The sequence below is a fragment of the Stigmatopora nigra genome, chromosome 6 (assembly GCF_051989575.1).
Source record: "Stigmatopora nigra isolate UIUO_SnigA chromosome 6, RoL_Snig_1.1, whole genome shotgun sequence".
Taxonomy (NCBI): domain Eukaryota; kingdom Metazoa; phylum Chordata; class Actinopteri; order Syngnathiformes; family Syngnathidae; genus Stigmatopora; species Stigmatopora nigra.
Genome location: NC_135513.1, coordinates 15,808,595 through 15,834,555, shown reverse-complemented (window position 1 = coordinate 15,834,555; position 25,961 = coordinate 15,808,595). Strand labels below are relative to the sequence as shown.

Here is a 25,961-nt window from a genome sequence, read left to right as displayed (position 1 = left end):
CAAACCCTCGGAGCTTATGAGTAGCGTACAATCATTTGACAAATCCCGTTTCTTAACACTCCAACAAACACGCCTCGTTCTCGTTTATGACGCTTTACGTCGCCATCTGTGACACGGCCGCGTTCAAAACAATTAGCAATCGGACCGTACGAAAATCATGGCTTTCTCAACCGATAAATCAGGGGGAGGGAACCTGTGGCTCGCGAGCCGAATGCGGCTCTTTAGACGGATGCGTATAGCTCTACGCTAACCTGTATGCTAAAATATGGAGTCCTGAATGCACTAATACGACCTCTAACGCCGCTTTTAATATTTGAATTTTTTCATTATACTCCAGCGAATGCATGTCAAAATACTTTTTGTGCTTTAAAAGTGGTGAAATGTGTTTTCAAAAAGCAGATTTTCAACTATTTTGACTTCTGAATTATGAAAATTATTGAAAATAGGATGTCATAAAAGGTTCCCGCCTCCTGCAGTAACGTTTTTCGATTGGTAAGGAGGCTTTGACTTTAAAAGAAAATTCCCATCTGAAAACAACGTGCTTTAAAATATCGTCAACGACAACAAATCTCTACGCGCGACCAATCAGTGACTTGTCCGTTCTGATGAGATCACAATTTCATTTCATGACAAAAAAAAGACATTTTGGTATGATTAAAATCTGATATACAAAGATACGAAAAACACTCATGTAACAATGTTGGCAAAAAAAGTATAGAATCAAAGTCTCACAAAGACCCGTGTTTACGTCAGTGTGTGTGTATATTTGTGTTGTGTGTTTGTGTGTAAGTGCAGAATCACATGAAACTGTGAGCGTGATAAAGACCCTGACCCGGTCGGACCCCCTCCCCCCTGTTTTAACCCCTTTAAATGTAACCCCGCCCGATGTTTAAAAGGACACATGAAGAATGCTGGTAAAAATGTGGCAAAAAGTCCAAAAAGTGAGAAAAAAGTCGTCGGCAAAGACGAGAAGACGAGATTACGTTAAAATGACGTTAGAAAAAGACTTTTGTGCTGCTAAGATGTGCGCTTTCGGGACAAATCACCACTTTACACAAACGTTGTCATCAATTGTGGAAAAAGAAGGAAGGGAACAAGAAGTAAGAAGAAGAAGAAAGAAGTAAGAAGAAGAAGCCACATTTCACAGTTGTTTCAAAAGACCACCCACAAGGTGGCCACAGGTTTATGGACCTAAGAAACAACTTGTGAAAGTAGGCTTTGAATAAAAAGTGGGAAAAGATTTGGTCTGGGTTGGGAAGTGAGTCAAGATGGTCAATCTGATTGGTCGTACAGTTTTTTGGTAGCATCTTCCAATTTCTTGGCAATAGCGCCGCTCATTGTAACGTGGGGTAATGACGTTTCACAGCATGACACACCACCGTACAACACTGCCTGCACAACACTGACCATTCAGCCACATTTATGTATTTTGTGTATGTGTGTATGTGTTTGTGTGTTGTGTAAGTGTTTGCAAAATTTGGTGCATTCTGGGAATGGAGGTTCTTCATGGTGGCTGGTGTCCTCTCGTAGGAACAAACCACCATGAAAAGAAGAGTTTTGAGACGATGACGGTCTTCTGCTGATTTTGTGTGGGCGTGGCTTGGGAGGAGTGGGCTTTGTTAGGATTGGGTTTGCCAATTTTTGTTGGGTTGCTGCGTTTTTAGGGAGGTTTTATGGATGTTACCCAGAAATTCTCATATTTTGTGTTTGTTGAACAACTTTGTTGACTTTGATTTTCCTTTTTAGTCAAACTTATTGGTCCAATTTTGATACAAAAAGATGGATTTTGTTTGAATTTCGGTATTCTTTAAGAGCGCGCTCAATTTGAGAAATTATGTTTTCTGAATTTAATGATAAGTATTTGAGGGAATTTGTTAAACAGGGCTTTTTGGGAGCTTTACATTTATTTATTTAAATTGTTGCAGTATTTTTTTTATGTTGGCTAGGGCTTAACCTGATCCAAACCCTATCAAGTATTCATATTTCCACTATATGACCAAATGGCTCAGATTTCTCTTGTTGATTAAAATTTGACTAATTAATTCTCGTGTTAAAATATGTCACGTATGGTTTTATTTTGGATTTAAATTTTTTAGCACAAATCACCTAGCCACAAAATCAGCAGCGTCTCATTTTTCTCTTCTTTTTTACAGCCTACCACAGGCCTGAATACCTTTTTTTTAAATGTAGGTGTACTGTAAAATGTTGTATTGTGGGTAATCGTATCCATGAGTGTGTGCTGCGTGTGTAGATAAAATGTCGTCTGTGGGGTAACGGCATGCACGGGTGGGTTCCCATCACGTGTTTATGTGTAGGCGTTGAGGCGTTCTTTGGAGCGCGTGGAGTGGATGTCGTGAAGCTCCTGCTCCTCCTTGGACTTGATGTCTTCGTATTTCTGCATCCGGCTGGCGTCCTTCAGGTAGCCCCAGTTGGCGGCTAAGGCCATCAGGAAATGGACCTAATTTCAGAAAAACAACAAAACCTCGGTCCAAAATACTTTAACATAGTATCTGGTGAGGTTTTTTGTGAGCTTACCATGGCTATGACGGCTGCTCCCGCTCCGGCCAGTGCGCACACAAACAGGTGGAAGGTCAGGTCAAGCTGTAAAGGTCGCAGTTTAGTTATTCTGTAATACTATTACATATATATTGTATAAGAGCTTCTTCAATATGTCTAGGGCCGGCATCATAACATGAGTTCTGAGGACTGTTTACTAGAAGATAGGTCTGACCTTTACCCCAGAATGCAGACCTAGAAGGACGCTCAAGAAATTTTCTGATGCAGCGTGATGGCTATCCAACAACCTTCGCATGTTGTGGTCAATGGTGACGCTCTTTTGGCTTGATTATGGAATTGTCTTGCCGAATGGAGGCTTGTTTGTTTAATTTCCAATTTGAGTTCCGACCTTAATTGTTATTATTGAATACCTGATATGCCATGATTGTTACAGCTGTTGTTTTTGCTCAAGCATTTGGATGAATCAATGGGCAGGAGAGATGTCAAATTAATTATGTCCTTAATTAAGTCAGATGTCCTCCAGTATTGTTTTATAATTATATTAAAGTATAATTATTGCTGAACCTAACATTTAGGTTGTGGTCCATTTTGGATCTAATTATGGTTATGGATAGGGTTTTACCTCATTTGATTCACACATTTTGAAGAACTTCTCAGATCCCGTGCAAACCTTCCTCTCCTCGGATATGGTCACGGCCCCTGGCAAGTAGAAACATGGTTACAACTATTCTGATTCTGGAGATATCATTTAAGTCCAGAAACCAAGTTGGCGGTTTCTTTGGATGGATGGTTATGGCAATTTACCAAATTGACGAAGGTCCAAACAGAGGTTGGCTCCTTCCACCACGCTGGTGTTCTTGCACATGGACCACACGTTGAAGTACATGAAGACGGGCAGGCTGGTGAAAGCCGTCACGCCCAACCACACCAGGAAGAACAGGTAGGCCAGGAACATCAGCTGGAGGACACCACAGGAAAAACAGCATGTCAAAGGACGATCCAAAATTCAATCAAAAAGGTCCACGTGGGTCCTCCAGTCACCATTTAAAGTTTATTTATTTATGTTTTTATGTATTTATTTTGGCAAATACGAATAAAACTTTAAACCTATAATACTTTTGTGAAGGCTTCATCATTAGCATTTCTATCGCTACTATTTTGAAATTGAATTGTCTTTTTCACTTTGTCAAAATTCATCCAATTCAAAATGACTACGTTTGCGGCGCGCTAATTAGCTATCGCTTTGGTCAGAAACTACATTATTACGGGAACTCAACTGCCTACAAGATAAGAAAAAAACATCTTCCAGTGGAAATATAACCAGAGACCGACGGCCCAAAGGTTAATGAAAAAGTTAATCCACTAAATGCTAAAACTTGAGTCCCAGGCATTAGCTCGAAAGACTTCTAATGACTATTCTTTCTTAGCATTCCTTTTGTTTTGCCCTTTGACCTTTCCTAAATGCCACAGAGCCTCCCATGTCTAAGAAAATGGAAAAACTTCATAAAAAAAATCCAAATTTCAAGGCATATGTCCAAACTAAGAGTGCCTAGAGCCAAAACCGACTGTCCCAAACTAGGTTTTTGGCCTGAATATAAGACGACCGAAATGTTTATTTCTTACAAAAGCAGTCAGGCATCGTCCACAGGCGGTAATCTTGAACTCTCCATACAGATCCCGAATGGCTCCGGTGGTGAAAAAGGCTTCCACCAGCAACAGGACTCCAAAGACAAAGAATCCAGCCGCCAGACCGTAGATGATGTACTTCAGGATGTCGATACTGCAAACACAAAATCAACATCACTCTTCCACCAGGTGAGCTCATCCATGTTGGCTTTGGGTTATGGTACGGTCACTCACATGGTGAAGACGTCCAACGTTTGTCCGGGGGCTCTGATGACCTCAAAGTAGTTCTGGAGGATGGTGACGGTACCGCTCAGGGCCTCGTGACCGCATCCGCAAAACAGGGCCACGCCCATGAAGAGGAGAACGGTGGCGATGAGGGACGCCCAGGGCAGGCTGCCCACGCATCGTTCGCAACACTCCTTGCAGCCTGAAAGCAGGAAAAAAATTAAATAAATTAAAAATATGGGTGACGCCTGGCCCAAATTGCACCAAAATCAGTCGTACTGACATCCATTTGGTACTAGTTCTGAAGCTAAAAGCTTTTTCTGTGTCTGTATTCTCACCCTTTTGCTATTGTGACATTGAAAATTCCCAAATACGGGATGACCAGATAAAAACCTACAGTGCCAGAGTTTATTATTATTTTTTTTAGATCATCCTTAAACCGGTTTGGATAAAATCTAGGTCCAGATTTGGTCCATATTCAGATATAAGTCAAGCTATCTCCAGCTAGCTACCTAGCTTAGCATCCATCTTTTTAGGATGTGGGAGGTAAGCGGAGTACCCGTAAAAAATACCCACCGATCCCAGAGAGAACATGCAAACCCCACACATCAATGACCAACCCAGGATCGAACCCAGAACCCCAGAACTGCGAGCCTAACTCCCTATCCACTCGCCCACCAAACCGCCACTTGGATAGACGGCATATTGAGTTTGATAGTACGTAGTTGGATGTGTCCTCCCTCGGTGGGTGGGATAGAGGCAGTGGTTAAGCGACCATTCGTTGGAGCGTGCGTGATCTACAATGGCCGGCCGGCGCCACTGGTTATATATGGAAGATTTGATGGAACGTAACAGCCAGTCAAGATTGGGGTCGCTGCGTTCATTCAAGTGGCAACCCACGCCGCCGCCTCTGACTTTATAGTTTCCCAAATGACCGTGGATAGATTTAAAGCGCCTTTTCCCTCCGTGTCATAACCCACACAAATGGCTGCCATTTAAAAAAGGCTCTTCTTTTTAAATTTTACGGTATTTTACATTACTATTTTATGTGACAACTTATTTATGTTGACTACTTATCTATGCTAACTACAACTTGACTACTACTTACTATGTATTTATTGGTTATTTATCTATTTGTTGTTGTGTTGACTACTTATTTATCGATTATATAGTATTATTTATGAACTATTAATCCATTTGTTTGTTATGTTGACTACTTATTTATTCATGACTTATTTAGGATTATTTATTGTTATTCTTTTGTTTGTTGTTATCTATGGCCTTTTTGGTGAAGCTTTAATGAACTAAATTGAATGTTTTTTATTGTCATTATACAAGTAAAATGACATTTAATACTTTGACTACAATTTACACAAATAACAACAACAACAAACAGACAAATAAATCATTAATGAATCAATACTAGTCATAAATATGATGTATTACTTCTTTATGGATAATGTATTTATCTGTTTGTTATTATTTGTGTACTTTGTGGTGAAATCTTTAAATTTCATAATATTTATTATAATGCCAATAAAATCATTCAATTAAGTTCTATTTTTGATGCAATTAAATCACAGTTGTGCTTTCCAGGGCGACCAATTGACATTTGATTGACACTCCATGTTTAATAACTCACCCCTCAGTATATAATATTTTCCCGCAGCTAACGAAAAAATGGGGAGATGCTTCTTGGAGAACAGATTTTGTGTTTTCATTTGCGTGAGTCATCTTATTGCTCATGTTTAATTGACCTGCCATGTTGCCATGCCAGCAGGGGTGTGGCAGCAGCCCGCTGACCCACTTTGCCGTGGCGTCGTCATGGCAACGGCGCAGCTCGCCCAGCATTACGGCCCCGCTCGTACACATCGTCTCTGTGTGCGTTTTACGGAGATCAATGGAACAACATTTTTTGGATAAAAAATGATCGTTTGGTCCAATTTTGCTGCAAAAAAATGTATTTCCATAAGGAGTGATTATGGCGGCAGATGGTGGAGTCGCTCGGGAGACATCTTTTAAATATGTTATAAGCGGTTGTAGAGAAGAAGTGATTTTCTGCAGCATGATGTCATTGTCGGTCGGAATAGCTCCATAATTCACCCAAAAAAAAAATCTGAGCATAACACTGATCCTGTATCAGCAGCGTTTGTAGGTGTTTGTCATTTTTCAGATTAGAGCCATGCGATTATCCTCCTCATTTGCATATTTTGTGTTTTAATAAGTATGCAAGACCCAGTGACCTGCAAAAAAAAAATGGGGGCACGCTATAAGCACACATGGCTGTTTACGCTCCATAAACAAGAGGGCGTTTCTTTCAGGCTTCCAATGATAATACGCCTGACTCATTTGTGCCCTTTGCCCTATAAAAATCAACTTGTGCAATGTTCAAAATGGCGGCTCAACTTCAATTCAAAGGAGGCAAATATCTAAAAGATCATTCCGTCTATGGACCGTCATTTATTTAGCATATTTAAGCGGTTGCACATAAATACGTCTGCGTAATCCATACAAAATGAAATCAATGTTTGCCCATCCCCCATCGTTGAGCCGTATAGGTTGTACAAGAGCTTTAAAAAGAACATCTCAGACCCCCAAAAGCACAAAACCTGGTTTTAAGACCATCCAAACAGTCCACCAATCCAACTATTGAGAATGTAAAGAATGTAATGACCCAAAGGATTGAAAATATTCACAGATATCTTAATATTTTAGCATTTTATAGCATATTATAGCAATAGAGTCTTATGAAGAAATCAATGTACAATTAAAAGTCATTTTCTTGTACAACTCTAGTACTAATCAAGTCATTTTCTAGGATCTTCTAGGATTTGTTGCTTATGGAACATTTGAGGCGGTCAATGTTAGGTTGGATTCCTTTGGATCCTCACTGGCCCTGCCCCCGTCCCATTCTGTGCCGTATGTCGTGGTAGTCGGCCACCCATTGCTTTTTACCTGTTGGAATTGGCCTTTTCGGCCCATCCCCCCCTCTGGTGTCAGCCACCTGTTCCTGATTGTCTCGTTAACCACTGCGACTCAGTTTCAACCTTCTTTTTGCTCTCTTGAATTGTCCAGATTTTCTATTTTATCTGCATTTGTCCTGTTCCCATCATAGAAGAAATTAAAAAAAAATATGATATTTATAGGCTAGAGGAACCGCAATTTACTATTGAAACATTCAATTTCTAGGAAAAAAAATGTGTTCTTAAAAAATACCTTTTGAAGTCTTGAGAATTTAGTCTCCTGTTTTTTATTTTTCTTTAAATTTTTTTTTTAAAAACTTGCTTTCAAAATCCCCAATACACATGACAGGCACTTATGTATTGTCCCAATATTTTTGCAACAATGATTGCTGTTTTCTTTCCCCTCCCCCCAGTAACGAGTGTAGCCAAAAAAAAAAGGAGGATTCAGATGTCAGGATTGTGTTGGCTTGCTTGAAACTTTGACTTGCTGTGAGTGTGCTAAGTCCATTTCTATTGACTACATCTCTCTTTCTCTCTCTCTCCATTAAGTTGTTCTCTATTTGTGGTCATGCTAATGAAATGGATATGATATCATATGACAGATATGGATTCTCCACTTTCATATATCTGTCTCTTGTCAGCTTTCACACACACTTATATATATATTTATATACATATACCTACATATATATATATATGTATATATGTAGGTACATGTGTATTTATATGTATATACATATGTATATTTATATGTATACATGTGTATACATGTATATAAGTATATATATATTTTTTGTATGTATGTATGTGTATATATATGTATATATATTTTATATATATGTGTATATATATCTCTTTTCATGTGTATTTGTGTGTATGTATGTATGTATGTATTTGTAAAGCAAGCCTGGGAATTATGAAGCATTGAATTGTGCTGTTATTTTGACAAAATCCAAACCAAGAACAGGTCTGATTGGCTAAACTAATAAATAATCAATAAAATAAAAACAACGCTCATAAATACCTCAAAAAATCCATAACAGCAACAACAGTTTTGACATGAATTTAATGATAACTGCCATTCCAATCGATAGGCCAAAAGATATTTGAACCAGTTTCAGTGCCATGTCTTCTTTTTCAAGCCGAGAAAAGGGACACGCCCATTTTGACAGACGACAACAAAACAAATACGCCATAAAAAGATGAAATAGTGCGCCCCTCCTGGAAAACAAGAACGCATCCCCTCCGAGGGGAAGGAGGAGAACCTCCATAGTCCATAATCCCCCACCCCGCCATCAAAAAGAAAGCAAATAAGAAAACAAAATGGATGCTAACAAGAAGACAGTCAAATCACAGCCATACACCAAAAAAAACCCACTCCATATGCTGATAAAAAACAAAATCAAGGGGAGGGGGGGGGGGTTGATGTAGAAAATGGAGGAAAGACACAGAGAGAGCGAGAAAAAAAGGCGCTCAGACGAGCGTGAAGCGGCAACAATAGCGCCTAACAAAGAAAATCCCATAAGAGCTGTCAATCACTGCCCTACTTTCTTTGAAGGCTTTTTTTATTTTTCATTTAAATGACCATCATCTAACATTCATCTTCATCCATCTTCTGTCTCCAGCCATTTCATCACATTTGCAACCCAGCTTCATTATCCATTCAACAGCAAAATATGGCCGTATCTTCTGCGCTATTTCCATCCCATAATTACCCATCTTTGAGTAAAACTCGCATTCATATAGAGGAAGGAAAAAAATGAAAGTATAGCTGTTTTTATGGGTGGGGGGGAAGGAAATGTTGGATGGGGATGCGGCTGGTGGCCGTAAAACGTCAAGGCGCTCACTCGCTCGCTCAGAGGAGAAGGAGGATGGGATGATGGGATGTGGAGGAGAACAATGAAATGAGGGAGATGCCGCTAATGTTGCGTCCATTTTGCCGTCCTACCTTTCTGGCTTTGCGATTCATCCATGTTTTCTTCCATTGTGGCTGCTTACACTCCTTTTTTGTCTCGATATTCGGGGGGAAAATGCTCTCAAGCTCCTTGCTAGCGCTCGGCGGGATGGCGTGCTCGCGTATTTGTGTGTGTGTGTGCGTAAGAGTGTGTGTGTGGGAGGGTGTGTGTGTGCGTGTGCACATGCATGTGGGTCTTTTTTTCCTTTCTGCAGATGATGGAGGATCAGGAAAGTCCTCCTTTGGGCGACTTTCATTCAATCTGATGAGCTTTTTGGACATTTGGGTGATCTAAAATAGCATTTTTTGAAGAAAAATATATAGTACATTTATGGGTTTTTAATGTGTGGTGATTAGTAGCAAAATTTTATGAGATTGGGGTTTGTAAAAGATGGGTGTTTATCAAAAATGAGGTTCAGAAATGGCATTTGTCATTGAATTAATGGCCGAATGATGTGGGATATGATGTGCTTTGCTTCATTTTTTATTGCAATATTAAATTGAATTGGTTATGGAATTGTTTAGTTTGGAATTATTTTGGAAAGTGATTTATTTGTAGTTGCTAAAATGGGGCTTGTTCATGTTTTTGGAATGTGTTCGTATTGTCATGTGACTTGTGGCGTTCCACAGGGATCCATACTTTGCCCGTTATTATTTGCCACTTGGTCATTCTATTTTAAAATATTATAAAGCGTAGCCACATTATGGCCCCATGGTTCTTCTTTCTGATATTTGATTTTTGTATTTTATTTAATTACTTATAGTACTTATGACACAAAGTATTTGCCCTACCTCCACTTCCACCAACTGCTAACTCTACTACATCCACTAGAGGGTGACAAAGAGCAACCTCTCTAATCCCTTCCCACTTTCCCTTTTGATATCCAAAACACATTCAGGTCCAACCTACTTGAGCAAATACTTTTTTTAGGAGATGATATTTATGCTAGATTTGAATTTATTAGACCTGGACTTGTTGCTGGTGTCCCCCAAAGTGAATCCCTGTCCAATCAGATTGCCCCCTACTGTGTGTGGCCCCATAGGTCAGTTTACTAGTACACATGTCAAACACAGCTCACAAATGGTGTTGGATAAACTCTCTCCTTGAGACCCCCACACAGCCCTCTTTGGACTCGAGTCATAAGGGGAGAGGGGGGGGGTCTCCCCATAAAAAACAGGACTCCATTAGTAGCCATGTGTGTTACTGTGAGTGTGACAGAATTATAGCTTTGCATATGTGTGTATTTGCCCACCTTTTACCAGCTTTTATGTGTGTGTTCCCAGACCTGCTGATCAAAAACACGTCTCCGCAAACTGGACAACACGGTGGTCTGCGTGGGACCGGGTGGTCTTCGTATTTGCAGAATTCTAGGTTCGTGTATGTGTGTGTGTTCTGGAAGGGGGATTAGTATGGGGGGAGTGTTTTTACAAGGCTGGTCAAAACTAGTCAAGACAAAAAAATGACCAAAATATATGAATTTGTCTGAATTTTTAATAATTCCACCCCCCAAAAAAACCTATATTATTTAATGAAATTTTTACGTGTTTGCTAATCAACTAAAGCGTGCTAGCAGAAAGGTCTAATTAAAAATATATATCTATATATTAGTGGAGAGCTAAATGCACCCATCCATAGAGCCACATGTGGCTCCAGAGCCTAAGCTTCCCCAAACCTGCGGTAAACAAACAAAAAACATTTCAGAGGAAATGATGGTGTTATTAACATTAACACGTTTGATTTTTCTTCAGTTTATGACGTGACAATATTTTATACATGTAGCATGGAATATTGTACCTTTCCTCACCAGACGAGGGCACTGTTTTAACTTGTTCGGTTCACTCGGTGCCATCACAAGAACATAGATTTATATTTTTAGATTTTTTATAAAATATTTATCCATTTTGAAATTGCGTGACCCTGGTGTAGAGAAGCGGAATAGAAAATGAATGAATGAATGAATGAATGAATGAATTATAAGCCCTGCCCTCCTTTCCAGCCACCTCCCTCTAGAAACAAACGAGAGAACATCTGTGATTTTATGATTGCTTTTTCCTAAGTGGGATTGTATTTTGGGACCAATAAAATCTTGGCGCGACATTGTTAGGTACTGTAGGTGAACTTAGAAAATAGAAAATAAACTTTAGCAGAGAAACTGGGTAATTTTATGCAAATTTTGACATTTTTTTTCCTAGCAGCTTCCATATTTTAGCTCACGGGTTAGTGAAGAGCCTTAGGCGCCCATCAAAAGAGCCACATGTGGCTCCTGAGCCTTGGGTAAAAGCCCAGGCAGACTCAAATCCTTCATTTTGGTGCACGCGGGAGGCCGAGGAAAAGTCGGTTTACTGCTAACAGACTTCTCTATCTGATAACGATTGGCACAGCGGGACACGGCCTGGAGCATCCGGCTCGCAGTTCAGGGGTCAAGGTTCGTACGTTCTCGTCTTACCTGGCATAAAAAAAGGTTCTCCGCTTTTGAGCCGCATCCCAAAAAAATGTAAGTTCACGGGAAACTCCTATAATGGTGGTGGGTTTGGCAAATGGGGTGAAATGGCGCCTCTTAGGATGAAAATGGTACTGCATGAGGTGGGGGAAACGCGGTGGGGGAGGGGGGAGGGCTGGCTGGTGCACACATTGTAATGACTCCCAGATGTTTTGGTATTGTTGCAAGAAGAAATCCTGAGCGTGTCCCGCTTTTAAGACGTCTAACACCCTTCGCGCTCGTGTGCACGTGCAGACAGAACATGGGATTTGAGAAAAAAAATGTGGGTGTGATGTGAAGAATTCCTGTCAGCAGTGGGAGAGACACTTGCTCAGCAAAATGCAAATATTTCTGTTTAGAAACGTACATTCTCCGCTTAGCATCGACGTCATCGTTTACAAATACAAGCTAGCTTCCTAGCTAGAAAAATAGCATTTTTTTGTATTGAAGATGTTTTGTTTTGTGATGTTTTTTTGATGGGGAGGGTCTGGAAAGGGTTAGCCTTCTCATCGGCCGCCACGCAGCACATCGGACTGGTTATTTATTGGCATCATTTCCGTCCAGACGGCAATAGCCTTGATCACACAGCCGCAATATATGAACGCGTGCCAGGCCTCGCTCAGCCGAGTTGGTTCGCCTTAGGATTGCCTTTGTCGCTCGCATTTCCAGACTCGGGCTAGGAACTACTACAGAACTTGTCCTAACAATGTATGTCCATTTTAAGACCTGTTTTGAAATGTTTTCCTTTCCAGGTTGTAGAAAATACCAACTTTAACTAAAGCTAGCAACTCAAGAAAATCAATTTTTTTAACCAAAGCTAGCAACTAAAGAAAATTGTTTTTTTTTTTTTTTTTTTTTACCAAAGCTAGCAGTACAAGAAAGCCCATTTTTTGACCAAACCTAGCAATACTTGAAAAGCATTTTTAACCAAAGCTACCAACTCAAGAAAATCCCCTTTTAACCAAAGCTAGCAACTAAAAAACAACCTTTTTTTTAACCAAAGCTAACCATACAAAAACATCAATTTTAACCAAAGCTAACCCATACAACAAAAACAAGTTTTGACCAAAGATATAAACTCAAAAATATAATTTTTTCCTCCCAAACTAGCAACTAAAAAACATCAAATTTGTCAACCATAGCTAGCAACTCAAGAAAATCAATTTTTGTTAACCAAAGCACATCTTCATAGTTCAAAAACTAAATTAGCTAGCACCCGAAAAAAACATAGACCCTTTTCAACATTATACAGCTAAAATTATGGCCGCTCTTTAACAGACACAAACCGCCCAAAGGTGGTCACTTAAAGGTCAAGAGCGTCTGCCGCCCGTCTATCTCCTCTGGGCCAACCACGTCAGTCCTTCTGGCGACTTTCCCCCATTCCTTGTCTGACTCCATCAACATACCAATTGGGTTGCCAGATAAGAGCTTCTTACCAGAGGCCCGATTGACAGTTCCATCAGATACCAAGACGACGCCACCATCAAGGAGTTGTCCTCGGGGGCGGGGCGGTCCAAGGCCACGTCTTTCCGTCATGTGACCATCCTATAGTCTTGTCCATTACAGAGGATGTCCACCATTGAGAGGACATTCCAGCCAATCCTGATGCGCCTGTAAAAATAAATGCAAGGTGAGAAACCAATCACACACGCTACCACGACGACGGCAGACCTTCAGAGTCCATCATGGTGAACGTCCCAGGTAGTCCGAGGGGAATCCGCTCACTTGGTAAAGATATTTATTTCTTCCTGGGCTGTAAAATAAATCTTGGTCAGCTTCCAGATTTGTCTCAAGTCGGGAAGTCCTTTAGTGGCGATCTCGTGGCATCCAATCACCAGCGAGATTCAAAAATTGATCTTCTCGGTGATTGATGCAACAGTACCAATGAAACCTGGCAACATTTTCCCTCTATTTATGCTCCAGTAATACTGTACCACTGAAACCTGGCAACATTTTCCCTCTATTTAAACAGTGATAGATGCAACAGTTATTTTATATGGGAAAATTGATTTGAGATATGATATTTTTAAATAAGGTTGCAAAAAATTCTATTCCAGTAGACCTTGAGCACCAAAACCTGACTGTAATATATTCATATTAATTTACTAAAAATGGAAATCTAATCTTACATGTATATGTATTGTTTCTTCATTAAATGTCAAATTTAAACATTTCTCAGGAGGAAAAATCTGAATTATTGTATTTGATAAGGGTGTTATTATTATTTTATAAATCACTTGTTGTTTAAAATAGTAAATATGTATAAATGTTGCTTTTAATAGTCACTTTGCATCACTTCCCAATGTCATCATGTGGCGGTTTATTCAATTTCATAACACATATTACAGCCTATATTTAGCAGTACATCAACCACCTCCATTTTTTTCTTGTTTTTGTTATATTTTCCACAACACGGCCACTTTTTTGTCATCACAGTGATGTCACAACATTTCTACACAACCCGTTCCATGAGAACCAGAACCAAAATAAAAGACAACAGAATCATCATCGCAGGTAGACAAACGAAACCACTTCACAAACACCCGGCCGGCAGCGTATAAACGACCAATCCAAATCCGGCGTGTCCCAACGGCCCGGTTGCAATTGCACATTAGATCGAGTTAAATAAGAGTTCACCTTCAAAATGGGGGGGAGGAGGGGGCTTCCGTCTCGTGCGGGCTGACCGTCGAGCTAACAAGCTAGTTTGGGATGTCCAAAAATATACAGATAGCAAACAGCAGGAAAGCGTGCCTCGCCAATCAAGGGTTTTTAACGGGGTCCATTCCTTGGTAAGGGGTTTGGAAACCCCGTATTTTTAACAGGGTCCACCTGAGGGAGGGATGGATGGAGGGATTGGAGTCTATTGTTTGAGTTCCAGAGCCCAGACGTGTTGCGGCCACCCTGTCCGTCCTTTGGTCTTTTTGTCCCCCAGTGAGGACGAGGACGACGACGAACATGAGGACGTCGACGCCGTCTTGGGGAGGTCCACCTGCGGGGGAACGCCATTTAAAATGAGGAGGAATTCTAATCCAAATGATGGTTTTTGAGAGCAAATTTTGGATTGAAGGCAAATAAAATGTAAGTGAAACTTTTACAAACTAAAATTTTAAAAGACATTTACATATTAGCACGTTAGATGATAAAAATATGCTGTTAAATGCCATTTAAGCAAAGAAAAACTTAGTTTTGAACACATTAGACCATAATGGAGAGAAAAACAAGTAATAGACTAAATGTCATGCTATAGCTATATTTTTCTGTTATATACATTTATATATTTAGTTTTTTTTATTGCTTTCACTGTCTGTATATTTTGCTTGCCGAAATAGTCAAATGCTATAATAACCACCAAAAAGGAAATTAATTTAGCTGCCCTAATTTGAAGCCTGTATTGATATATCCAATATCAATATATTTCCTTATCTTACATCTAAACTATTGATCAGTCAATTATACAACTTTATCATTATACCTCATCATAAATAATGACAATAAAATACAAATATTTTTTTCTGTGTTAATTTTATGAAATATATAATAACACTAAAATTATGTGCATATGTAAATTCATTTTTGAGCACCATCATTTCATTTAATTAGCTTTTGTATTCCCTTATTTGAAAATACAGTCAAACACATGCATTTATTTATATCTTAAAAAAGGGTTTTGCAACAATAATTTTAAAACTAATTCAAACCTATTTTTAAAAAGTTTCAATGTAATATTGTTATGACACTCATAATTCTCCTTAAATTCTGTAAGCACGTCCTTTCTGGTTCAAAGTATCATTTGCTTAAATTTAAGAGTTGGGAAATTGTTGCTTTTTACTCAAATCCACGTTAAAAAATGGAAATCTAAAGTTCTGCCATTTATTTATTTTAGTTTTCTAACGTATGTCAATTTAAGACGCAAGCTAAAATAACATGCCTTGTATTTAATTTTAATTGGATTTTCTAAATTCAGCCCAGAAATGTTTGTTCATTCGAGTCGACCTGTGACGTCATTATTTTTTTGTTTGTCCACACCAGGAATCATTTTGACATAATTATGTCACGAAAACAACGCTTTTTCCTGCAGATCTACAGCTCTACAAAATGCAAATATCTCGTGGAATTTAAAAAAGGAACATTCTACAACGTCCTTCTATCGGTGAGTCCAAATTTTGACTTTAATCTTGATATAAATGAAACGTATTAATTGATACAGGGTCGAGGAAATCGTCGATTAATGACGATCGTCGTTGTGTTCGTTGTCAGTGTGCATTTTTCCGTCGTCTTTCCTCACCTATAAGAAACTAAATTAACATTCGAGTACTGCCATAACCCCGATGCCTCATTTAAAATGTTACATATGATATTTATTTTTCAAAATCGGCGTGTTATGATGCATTCGAGGAACGAAGGAAAGTAGAACGATTTTTGAAGTGTGTGTGCGTGTGTGTGAGACACGTTTTGCATTGAAAACGAATCTTAAAACGCACCACCATCTCAAACTCCTCTCATTTAAAACTGTGTTAACGATATAAAGTTGCAATCGTAAATATTGTATCAATATAGTCCAAAAAAAGGTTCTAAAATCTGATTTTTCAAAGCGATCTAATGTCCCCTAAAGATGACGTCTTTGGACTCCCGATCAACTTGATGCACAAAAAAGGTCACGTAACGTTTAACAACGTCACAATTTGAAGAATGTTTCTCCAAATATTGCTTAAATATGATATTATTTTACGCAAACGGCAATGTTGTGAAGACATAGACTTTACGTCGCCAATAGTTGAAGCCCTTCAACCGAAACACTGAAACACTAAAACGACTCAAACCCCTTAACATTACGCTTTTTTATAACTCCAAATATGACTTTAATATCCCAATATTACACAGAGTAGTTTAATATCTAATGTTTTTAATTGAATTGAATATCATTATGCAAGCACAATGATATTTAAAGTTTCGCCATAAAGTTTATGTATGAATAAATCAAAATGGATTATTTGTTGATGATTTATTCATTGCTTTGTTGTTGTCGTTATGCAACTTTAAATCTCCTTATACTTGTATCATGACAATAAAAAGGGATACAATTCAATTATATAAAAACAATTCATATAGACGCAACCCCAATTTATGTGTATTACATATACGTACATAATATTTACGTGAATTGCTATAAATGGAGAGAGTAAATGCCTTGTTTAAGTAAAATTATTTTTGGTCTATTTTGCTGACTTTATACAATAATTTGGAAGGTTTAGTATTACGTCCACACATTTTTTTCCAATAATTTTGGAGACGTTTTTATTATCATGTCATATTATTAGTGTGTGTATAGGTCGGTTTGAGTGTTTTTTGGGGGGAGTTTGGGGATATTGTGGCAGATTTTTTTTATTATTTTAGGTGAAAGCAGAAATATTCTAGGCACTTTTTAGGTTGTGTATTTATTTTTTGTTTATGGTATTGCTGGGTCTTACCGCGTCCTTCTTCCTCCTCTCCTCCCTCACCTCGGACTTCTTCAACTCGGCCTTGAAGGCCTGCGTGTCTCCATGTTGTCCATCCTTGTCCAGAATGTCCATCAAGTACGAGATGTAGCTTGTAGCCAGCCGCAAAGTCTTAATCTTGGACAGTTTAGTATCAGCCGGTACGTTTGGGATACACTCTCGGAGTTCGGCGAACGCCGAGTTGATGCTCTGCGTCCTCCGCCTCTCCTTGCGATTGGCCGTCGGTCTTCGCTTCACCGTTCGGGGGTGTTGCGGGTGTTGCGGGTGGTGTAGACCCCCAACTTGGCCTCCGTTAACGGATATCGCCCCACTACCGGGAACGAGCGCCCCTGGGCCAAAGTGGGGGTGATGATGATGATGATGAGGAGGAGGATGATGGTGTGAAGGGGTGTCCAGGGCCCCCACGTTCCCGGGACTCCCGTTACCATGGTAATCGGGGCTGTAACCCGGCGCCAGACCGTACTCGGTGGGCGACATGTCCGCGTGGCTGATGAGCCAGCTGGTGAAATAAGGGGGCGCGCCCCCGCTGTCCTCGTGACAGCGACCGCTCGCGGCCGCGTGCAGGGAATAGTGGGGTCCGTCGTGGTGGTGGTGATGGTGGGGGTGGTGGCGGTGGTGGTGGGGGACGACCGGGTGGTGAGGAAAACTCGTTACCAGACTCATGGTGGCGGATGGAGGCGCACGGGCGCGCGCCCGAGCTCTCAGGAGCGCGCAGTAGGACGTCCGATCGACGCTTCACGGTTGTCCGAGATCGATAATCTGGAGGTTGAATGATCTCCGCATTGTTGGGTGAAAAGTGGCGGACGACAGGCCCCAAAATGTTGAGAGATGATCGGTCCTCAGGATTCCCGTTTGGACGACATGGTCTCGGAATCCAAATAAGTCGAGGACGAGCTCCTCTTTTTCGTTTGTTTTTAGTTTTTTCGTTTGTTTTTCCACTTCATGACATCGTCAGGGGGTCCGTGTCGGTTCTCGGTCTAAACCGGCAACCGGCTCAACGCTACTGGCTTGAGTTTACTGGGAGAAAAGGGGTGAGGGCAAAAAGGGGGAGAGATAGAGCGAGTTAGAGTTAGAAAGAGATGACGATGACGTCACTGGTTAAGGGGTGGGAGGAGTTATTTTTTCAGGACTTTTTCGACCAATGGCCAAGCAACAACTGCAAGGTCTGTTTACTTGTCTTTAATGTCAATGGGCCTGCTAAGTAGGTCCTCTGGCAGGCACGCGCGCGCGTGCACGTGGCCGTGTAATTCTGCTGGGTTGCTCGTTAGTCAGTAAATACGATGTTTTCCGTGTTTGGAATTTGTACACAATTTTTTTTTACAGTTGTGATGTGGTCGGCTTATTGGCGAGTTTTCGTGGAAAAGTGTTTAATAGAGAATGTTTCAGTGCTAAAGTACATTTTTACTTGGAATTATGGTTATGAAACGGTGAGGGAAGATCACATTGAGTGTGTTTTTAGCGAATATATACTTTTTTGGATGTAAATATGGTTAGTGGAGAGATTTGGTTGGGTTGTGGATCAGCAGTTCTTGTTTCATAGTAATACACATTTTTAGTATTGCAGGATTTCATTAAAATCAACATTTTTACTATACAAAAAGAAGAGTTTTTCATTTGCATATTTTTATGAATGAGGGAATCTGTCCATTAAAAACATAAATTATCAATACAAAATGGCACATATAAATAAATAGTTTTATAAAATCGTTTTTCCCACTTTATATTTCCACATTTTCAAAATAACTGCACAAACACAAGGCCTAGTAACCTTATATTAATTCTACAATCCCGTTTTGTCATAAAACGTCTTAAAATGAATACATTTAATTTCAAAAATCTGCCTTAAGACTAAATTTAAATATCTGTGTCCCCTGAACAGACAAAAAAACAGTTTTGTCAATATTTGTGTCATATACTTGACAAACAATCTATAGAATTTATTTCACCACTCAGCCATAAATGCATTTTTTTTCCCATTTAAATATACTGCAAACTAGACTAAATAAAACAGGTTTTGGCTTAAAGCACACAATTTTCCATTATGGATATCAAACATGTCATAATCATTACATTTTAAAGTGGCAAAATGAATTTAAAAAAATGTGCACATTTTAATGCATGCATACTTTTGAAATTCTTAAAGAATAATATTCAAATGTATGAATTGTTGATGGCTCTTTTTGTCAAAAAGCATCCCGACCCTTACGTTACAGTAAAGCCATGTTAAAAAAATGGCGATTTTTCAGTTGCTATCTGTTGACGATAACTTTACGTGTTTTTTGAGTGACGCTATTAATCCTCCCCGTCTGAATTCTTTGCGAGAAAAGCCAATGATTTATATTTGTTCAAGTGTTGAATGGGGAGTGGCGGCGAGGCGAGTGTATGCCTTTTTGTGCAAAAGTGTGCATTTGTGTGTTTACGTGAATGTCAGCCTGCTCTGTGTAATCCATCTATGTGAATGGGAGCCCATTGCAGTAATTTACATCAGTTTGTGTCTCCTGATAATGATATATAATTAGACTGTAGGTCAGTCGGTCAGACTCCTGATCTCCCTCTCTCCCTCTCTTTCTCTCCTTCTCTCTCTCTCTTTCTCTCCCCCCCTTTTTTGACGTAAATGATCTCCCCCATATGCCCGCCCTGTCCTCTGATCTCCGCCATTCTTTCTCTGTATAAATAAACCCCGCCGGAGTCCCTGGATGTGCGTACGCGGGTGCAAAAGCCAGCCAAAGTTAGCTTAGTTAGGGTGTGTACGTATGTAAGTACGTGAGAACTTGTGTGAGTGTCGTGTGGCGGGATGACGTACAGGTACATTCCGCCGAAACGGAAGTTTGGACCCGGTAAAGTCCATTGGAAGTCTGGATTCAATTCCTGTATCCTCTGTAAAGCAAATTGTAGCTACAAATGAGGAAATCTGATAACTATTTACCGGCGCAAATCAGCGTTACGCAACGATACACAGTAGTAATCTCATAATAATGTGATATAACAAAGCAAATATTTGATAGTAACATCATGACGTGTAACAGACTACTCTGGCTGTTATCGGCATACCTGGCAACTTGTACGATTTCTTCCAGTATTTTATACATTTTTTGTTCATTTTAAATTGTGTACGTCGTATAACAACTTTTGTATAGGATTTTTTGAAGTACTTTTTTGTAAAAACGATCTTGTTTTACCCATTTGGGCTCTAATCCGGATGCTAGCAGATGAAAACGTTTCAATTGCTAATATTGTCATGTTTTTAACCTTTTCACGATATAAATATAGCACGTCAGCAAGCAATGTACTCATTGCATGCCCATAAACGCTTTCAATGTGTTTTGGTGTGGTCTTCCAGGCCCATACCAAACTCGTCATGTACATTTTGTCAAAACACAATTTTGCAGTTTACCTTAAAAGCGGAAAAAACTCATTTTTTCAGAAAAGCAAAGTCGGAATACCTGATTTGCCAGCGCCAAACTTTTCATCAGCAACTCAAATGGATTCAATTCATCATCATTACCAGCGTTAAATATCGAAAGTGGTGAAATCCCTGTAGTCGTAAGCCGAACGGACGGCATCGTGATTAATGGATCGCATCAGCAGCGTGTGTGTGTGTGTGTGTCGGCCATTATGAGATCATTAAGGAGTAGTCCAAACTATGTTTATAGCTTCCATAAGCCTGTATTTCACCAAAAAAGCAACGTACATTCCAGCTACAACACAAAATCTGGATTTGCGATCCTGCTTTTCTTTTATTTGAGCAAAAGAATTTAGTCGTCTATCCATCCTTAACACTTGAGCAATTTTATGTGGGATGGACCATTTTCGATATAATATTTAGATTTTTTTTTAAATAAATGGATTCAAATCCCTGAATATTCAGTTTTTTTTATAGATCTAAAACAATGTTTATTTGAGCTATTTTTCAAATATATTTTTAGATTTTACAAAATGATTTTTGAAGTAAAAACAGAAAAAAATGGTTTAAAAATGACAATGATTGATTTAAATGGGGGAAAATCAGGAAATATAATATACATCTATACTCTCCATTTTAATTTGACCTTAAAACAGAAATTTGGCAATCATCATTTACTTTTTTGGGCCGCACAAAATGATGCAGAGGGCCAGATTTGGCCCCCGGGCCGCCACTTTGAGACCCGTGTAGTAGGTCAATCCGTATGTTTCCTGGTGTCCATATGGCAGCGTTTACAGTATAAAGTCGGAGCTGGCCACTTACACGGCGAGGTGTGTGTACGTACGGAGGAGGCGCCAAGACACATTTTTTGGGCCCCACCAAAACATATTGCCCCATCAGCCAAGGCCAAAGCAGGCCGGCGTTATTGCGCTAACCGCTAAAAAGCTAATAGGTGAATCATACTTTGAGACATGCAACGGCTCTGACAAATTGTCCCCCGTGTGGAGATTACAAGTTATCTCTATCAACAAACTTTCTCTTTCAGTGGCTCAACTTAAAAAGAGTGTTTACGTTTAAAAAGCGAGAGAGTGTCTTTGACCTGAGGCTTGAACATTTATCAAATGAACTTTGCTAAATGATATTGTGGCTTGTTTTTTTTTTTTTTTGGGGGGAAGGGGGGTTTGGTCGGAAGGCGGAAGGAGGAGGTGCCTCGTGACGTACGCTAACTCCTTTGTTGATAGTCGGAGACTGGAATTTGACTTTTTGGAGGAGAAAATTGGTGGTGGTAGACTTGGTAATAACGGCAAAGCAGATTAAAAGGGAAACAAGTTGAATAGAGCAAATTGGCATTTAGCGCCACTGGTGGTTGAAACTGGTATTGCAAGTTAGCGAGTTACATTAGCTCACATTAGATGAGATAACTTTAGTCATCCCGTATTCAGGAAATGTCATTGTCACAGTAGCAAGTAACACTCTAAAGCACATATTTTAAAAATAAGTCAAATAAACATTGTTTTAGATCTATAAAAATTGAATATTCAGGGTTTTTAATCCAGTTCTTTTAATCCATTAAAATCTAAATATATCTAAAATGGTCTGGCCTGCGTGAAATCATGCTAAGCTAATTGTACGCTAAATTCCCTGACCCTAGCTATGATTGGTTGTCCTATTTGTCTGTTTGTGCCCTGCGATTGGCTGGCCACCCATTCAGGGTCTACCCGTACTTAGCTGGGATAGCCTCCAGCACCCCCCATGACCCATGTGAGGATAACCTGTTCAGAAAATGAATGATTGACTAGTTTAATCCACTCTTTTATTACGGAATCCTATATTAGAGAGCAAGTATTCTCCAAGCTATTCTAAAAGTACATGTTCAGGGACCTGGTGTGTCCGATTACATCATCAAAATGCGCCAAAATGTCATGAAAATTCAACAGGACAAACCACAGACATGAAAGTGGCCACAGATCGTCCTTTAACGAGCCGCTAATAACATATTTATTGACACGCGGTTGTCCGTAGCACTTAGTTTTGGACGCTGTCTTTATTTGGACTTCCACACGGAATATAATGCGCCGTGTGTTCCTGCGAAAATTGTTTTGCGGAAATCCAAACAAAGTCTATTGGCTACTTACAGGCAAGAAGGCAATACAAGAAGAGATTGGAGCTGATTTATTTCTTGGCGGTTAATGTGCGGTCCAGACGCGCTGTTTATAATTCTTGTTCCAGCGGCAGTCTGTTCAATAAACAGCTTGACACTCTGATTTATTACTGTACTTCTTCAGCCTTTACAAATATGACTATGAAATGTTCCTTTTCCTTTTTGTGGACGCCACTTCTATTCATATTTACACGTTACTAAAGATAGCTAAAAAGATTAAAAAAAATCTAAAAAGCTCTACGTTATTTAAGTTAGTGATACCAAAAAACAAATGTGGGCGTGTCCTAAAAACTCAGGAAATGATTTTGTCAAAACATTATTTACAAATTCAGTTTTTAATGGTGACAAATATTAAGACATTATGATCCTCTTGATGGTAAAATTTATACCAAATAATACTTAAAAATGCTAGAATACCTTTTAAAGATATTTCCTTAGGTAGTTTGGCATAAAAAATAATTAAATGATGAAGTAAATTAATTCCACTCACTGGATTATGCATTAGATTATGCTCTAAATCTTTTTTATGTATCGTCATTTATCAAATTTAATGGGTGCGACTTATACTCCAGTGAACTCGTTTTTTTTTTTTGTCGAAATATTTTTATGTATACATTTACTCGAACCAATTTACCAAATTATCTGCCACTACAGCAAATATTATATTTTCTGAAACGTCCTATCTTGAACTGAAAAAAACCCAAACCCAAACCCCAAAAAGTCCATCTAAAAAAAGCCTTCCCTTCATTAGTAGCCACATAAAACCCCCGTTTCCTTTCAAGTTAAATTCATGTGGGACATAGAGCGCCTGCTTGGGCCTCATCTTTGGTGGTCTGTTGAGTCATTTGACATGTTTGATGTGCAGTCATTATCAAAATCACATTAGTCTATTCAATTGCGCTCTATGGGCCTACTGTATTCGCCCTGTGTGTCTCTTCGACTGTCTCATTTTAACTCCAATGTCATTCATGGGCTGACCTTGCGCCAATGGACAAGACCATCATTCCTAATAAATGATAATCATCTCACAATCCCATGTGTGTGTCAGTGGGGGGGTTGGGGGGGGGTGACTTGTAAAATATCGACCCAGGATTTAACTTTTTTAGGGTCCAAAATTAAAAATAAGGTTTCGTGTTGCTTTAAATGCACAAAAAACTAGCCAATGAGGGGAGAGCAACTCTATCAAGAAAATAAAAAATTATTGGGACATTTTGCATTTCTAGATTTCTTTCATATCTTGGAACAAAACCCCATCGAGCATTTTTGTAAGTAGAGGTCCAACCAGATGCCAATGCAACAACAACCCTTTCACAAACTTTAAGGATAAGTAACCATGTCCATAAACAAATAAGCATTAAAATGGCATATGTCATGTGTCAAAGTGGTGGCCAGGGGGCCAAATTTGGACCGCCGGATTATTTGTGCGGTCCGAGAAAGTCAATGATGAGTGCCAGCTTTCTGTTTAAGGATCAAATTAAAATGATAGATATAGATGTATATTCAATTTCCTGATTTTACCCCTTTTAAACCAATTACTGTCATTTTTTAATCATTTTTTCTGTGTTTTTTGTTCAAAAATCATTTTGTAAAATCTTAAAATATATTTTAAAAAATCTAAAAAAAACATTGTTTTAGATCTATAAAAAACTGAATATTCAGGGCTTTTAATCCACTTCTTTTAATCCATTTATTAAAAAAATCTAAATATTCTATCTAAAATGGCCCCGCCCACGTGAAACCAAGTTGACATTAAAGCAGCCCACGAACCAACCCGAGTCTGACACCCTTTCCATCTTCTAACTCATTTATTGATGAGTTACAGCAAATAATACTGGCCATGATAAAAATGACAAGCAGTAAATAACCCCTGTAAACATTGGTTGATCAGTCTGAGGGGACAGGGGTCGACTCCCGGGGTTGACCTTATCATTCATTCATCTGAAGTTTGACAACTCAACTACTGACTATCTTTAGCCTTGCTTGTGCGTGTGTGTGCGGGTGTGCATGTGTATGTGTGTGTGTGGGTGTGTGTGTCTTTTAGAACTGTGAGTGTGTGTCCTGTCTCCAACATGGCTTGGGGCATGTTGTTGCTTACCTCATTAGAGCCATGAAAGAATGGGCAGACCACCATCACACACACATACGCCATCCATCCACTCACCCACCCACCCACATTCACATATGAGGGTGTCCGTACAACCCGCACACTGCAGACTATTGTGGGTAGAGACGCTGGCCGATGAGTGACTCGGTGTCTTACGTGGAGGACAAAGAGCCGTAATGTGACTGAGGAGTCATTGTGACGAGCTCCATGTCGAGGGTCTCCATCTTTGTCTTGCTCTCGTAGACCGCTTCAAGCTAAAGGGATCATTTCTCTTCGTTAGCCTTCGTCATTAACATGTAGCCTGCAGACAGAAAATACCGGCTAGACACAACGCATAACTCTTAGGGTAAGGGTGTCAGACTCGGGTTGGTTCGTGGGATGCTTTAACGTCAACTTGATTTCACGTGGGCCATTTTAGATATAATATTTAGATTTTTTTTTGGTAAATGGATTAAAAGAACTGGATTAAAAACCCTGAATATTCAGTTTTTGTATAGATCTAAAACAATGTCTATTTTAGATTTTTTTTAAATATATTTTTTAGATTTTATCAAATTATTTTTGAACTAAAAACACAGAAAATGGATTAAAAAATGACTGATTGATTTTAAAGGGGAAAAATCAGGAAATTTATTATATCAGACCATTTTAGATATAATGTTTTGATTTCTTAAATAAATGGATTAAAAGATACGGATTTAAAAACCCTGAATATTCAGTTTTTTATAGATCTAAAGAAATGTTTATTTTAGCTTTTTAAAATATGTATTTCTTAGATTTTACAAAATGATTTTTAATCTAAAAACACAAAAAAATGATTTAAAAAATGACAATTATTGATTTAAAAGGGGAAAATCAGGAAATGTAATATCCACCTATACTCTTCATTCTAATTTGATCCTAAAACAGAAAGTTGGCACCCATGATTGACTTTTCCGGGCCGCACAAAACAATCCGGTGGGCCAGATTTGGCCCCCGGGCCGCCACTTTGACACATATGATCAAACAGATCGCATAAGCATGGAGTAAAAAC

General features: G+C 39.2%; 4 protein-coding genes across 7 annotated transcripts in view; 2 read left to right on the top strand and 2 right to left on the bottom strand.

The window, feature by feature from the left end:
* The window catches only part of LOC144198772 (docking protein 1-like), a 28,285-nt gene extending 14,346 nt beyond the window's left edge, over positions 1 to 13,939 (top strand). For all 3 annotated transcript variants that reach the window (XM_077719966.1, XM_077719967.1, XM_077719965.1), the window contains 3 exons: positions 4,192 to 4,332; positions 10,570 to 10,657; positions 13,044 to 13,939. The gene's annotated coding sequence lies outside the window, so the exon portion shown is untranslated. The remainder of the gene's footprint in view (positions 1 to 4,191; positions 4,333 to 10,569; positions 10,658 to 13,043) is intronic.
* gpm6ab (glycoprotein M6Ab) lies at positions 1,908 to 9,445 on the bottom strand. Its single transcript, XM_077719975.1, has 7 exons — positions 9,280 to 9,445; positions 4,378 to 4,570; positions 4,141 to 4,297; positions 3,322 to 3,475; positions 3,140 to 3,216; positions 2,536 to 2,601; positions 1,908 to 2,458 (listed from the first exon to the last, which is right to left on the bottom strand). The coding sequence occupies exons 1-7, from the start codon at positions 9,314 to 9,316 to the stop codon at positions 2,306 to 2,308; spliced, it is 837 nt and encodes a 278-aa protein (XP_077576101.1). The 5' UTR covers positions 9,317 to 9,445; the 3' UTR covers positions 1,908 to 2,305.
* Positions 13,940 to 14,083: 144 nt separating the features above from the next.
* Positions 14,084 to 18,247, bottom strand: hand2 (heart and neural crest derivatives expressed 2). The gene is made up of 2 exons (XM_077719974.1): positions 17,234 to 18,247; positions 14,084 to 14,754 (listed from the first exon to the last, which is right to left on the bottom strand). The coding sequence occupies exons 1-2, from the start codon at positions 17,921 to 17,923 to the stop codon at positions 14,626 to 14,628; spliced, it is 819 nt and encodes a 272-aa protein (XP_077576100.1). The 5' UTR covers positions 17,924 to 18,247; the 3' UTR covers positions 14,084 to 14,625.
* Positions 15,763 to 25,961, top strand: part of cep44 (centrosomal protein 44) — a 34,292-nt gene continuing 24,093 nt past the window's right edge. For both annotated transcript variants that reach the window (XM_077719970.1, XM_077719969.1), the window contains exon 1: positions 15,763 to 15,915. The gene's annotated coding sequence lies outside the window, so the exon portion shown is untranslated. The remainder of the gene's footprint in view (positions 15,916 to 25,961) is intronic.

Coding starts and splice junctions, on each gene's coding strand:
- gpm6ab (XM_077719975.1), bottom strand. CDS start 9,316: ATGGAAGAAAACATGGATGAATCGCAAAGCCAGAAAG. Junction 4,298..4,377: donor ACGTTGGACGTCTTCACCAT/GTGAGTGACCGT, acceptor TTGTGTTTGCAG/TATCGACATCCTGAAGTACA. Junction 3,476..4,140: donor GACGATGCCTGACTGCTTTT/GTAAGAAATAAA, acceptor GGTGTCCTCCAG/CTGATGTTCCTGGCCTACCT.
- hand2 (XM_077719974.1), bottom strand. CDS start 17,923: ATGAGTCTGGTAACGAGTTTTCCTCACCACCCGGTCGTCCCCCACCAC. Junction 14,755..17,233: donor AGAGGAGGAAGAAGGACGCG/GTAAGACCCAGC, acceptor GTTCCCCCGCAG/GTGGACCTCCCCAAGACGGC.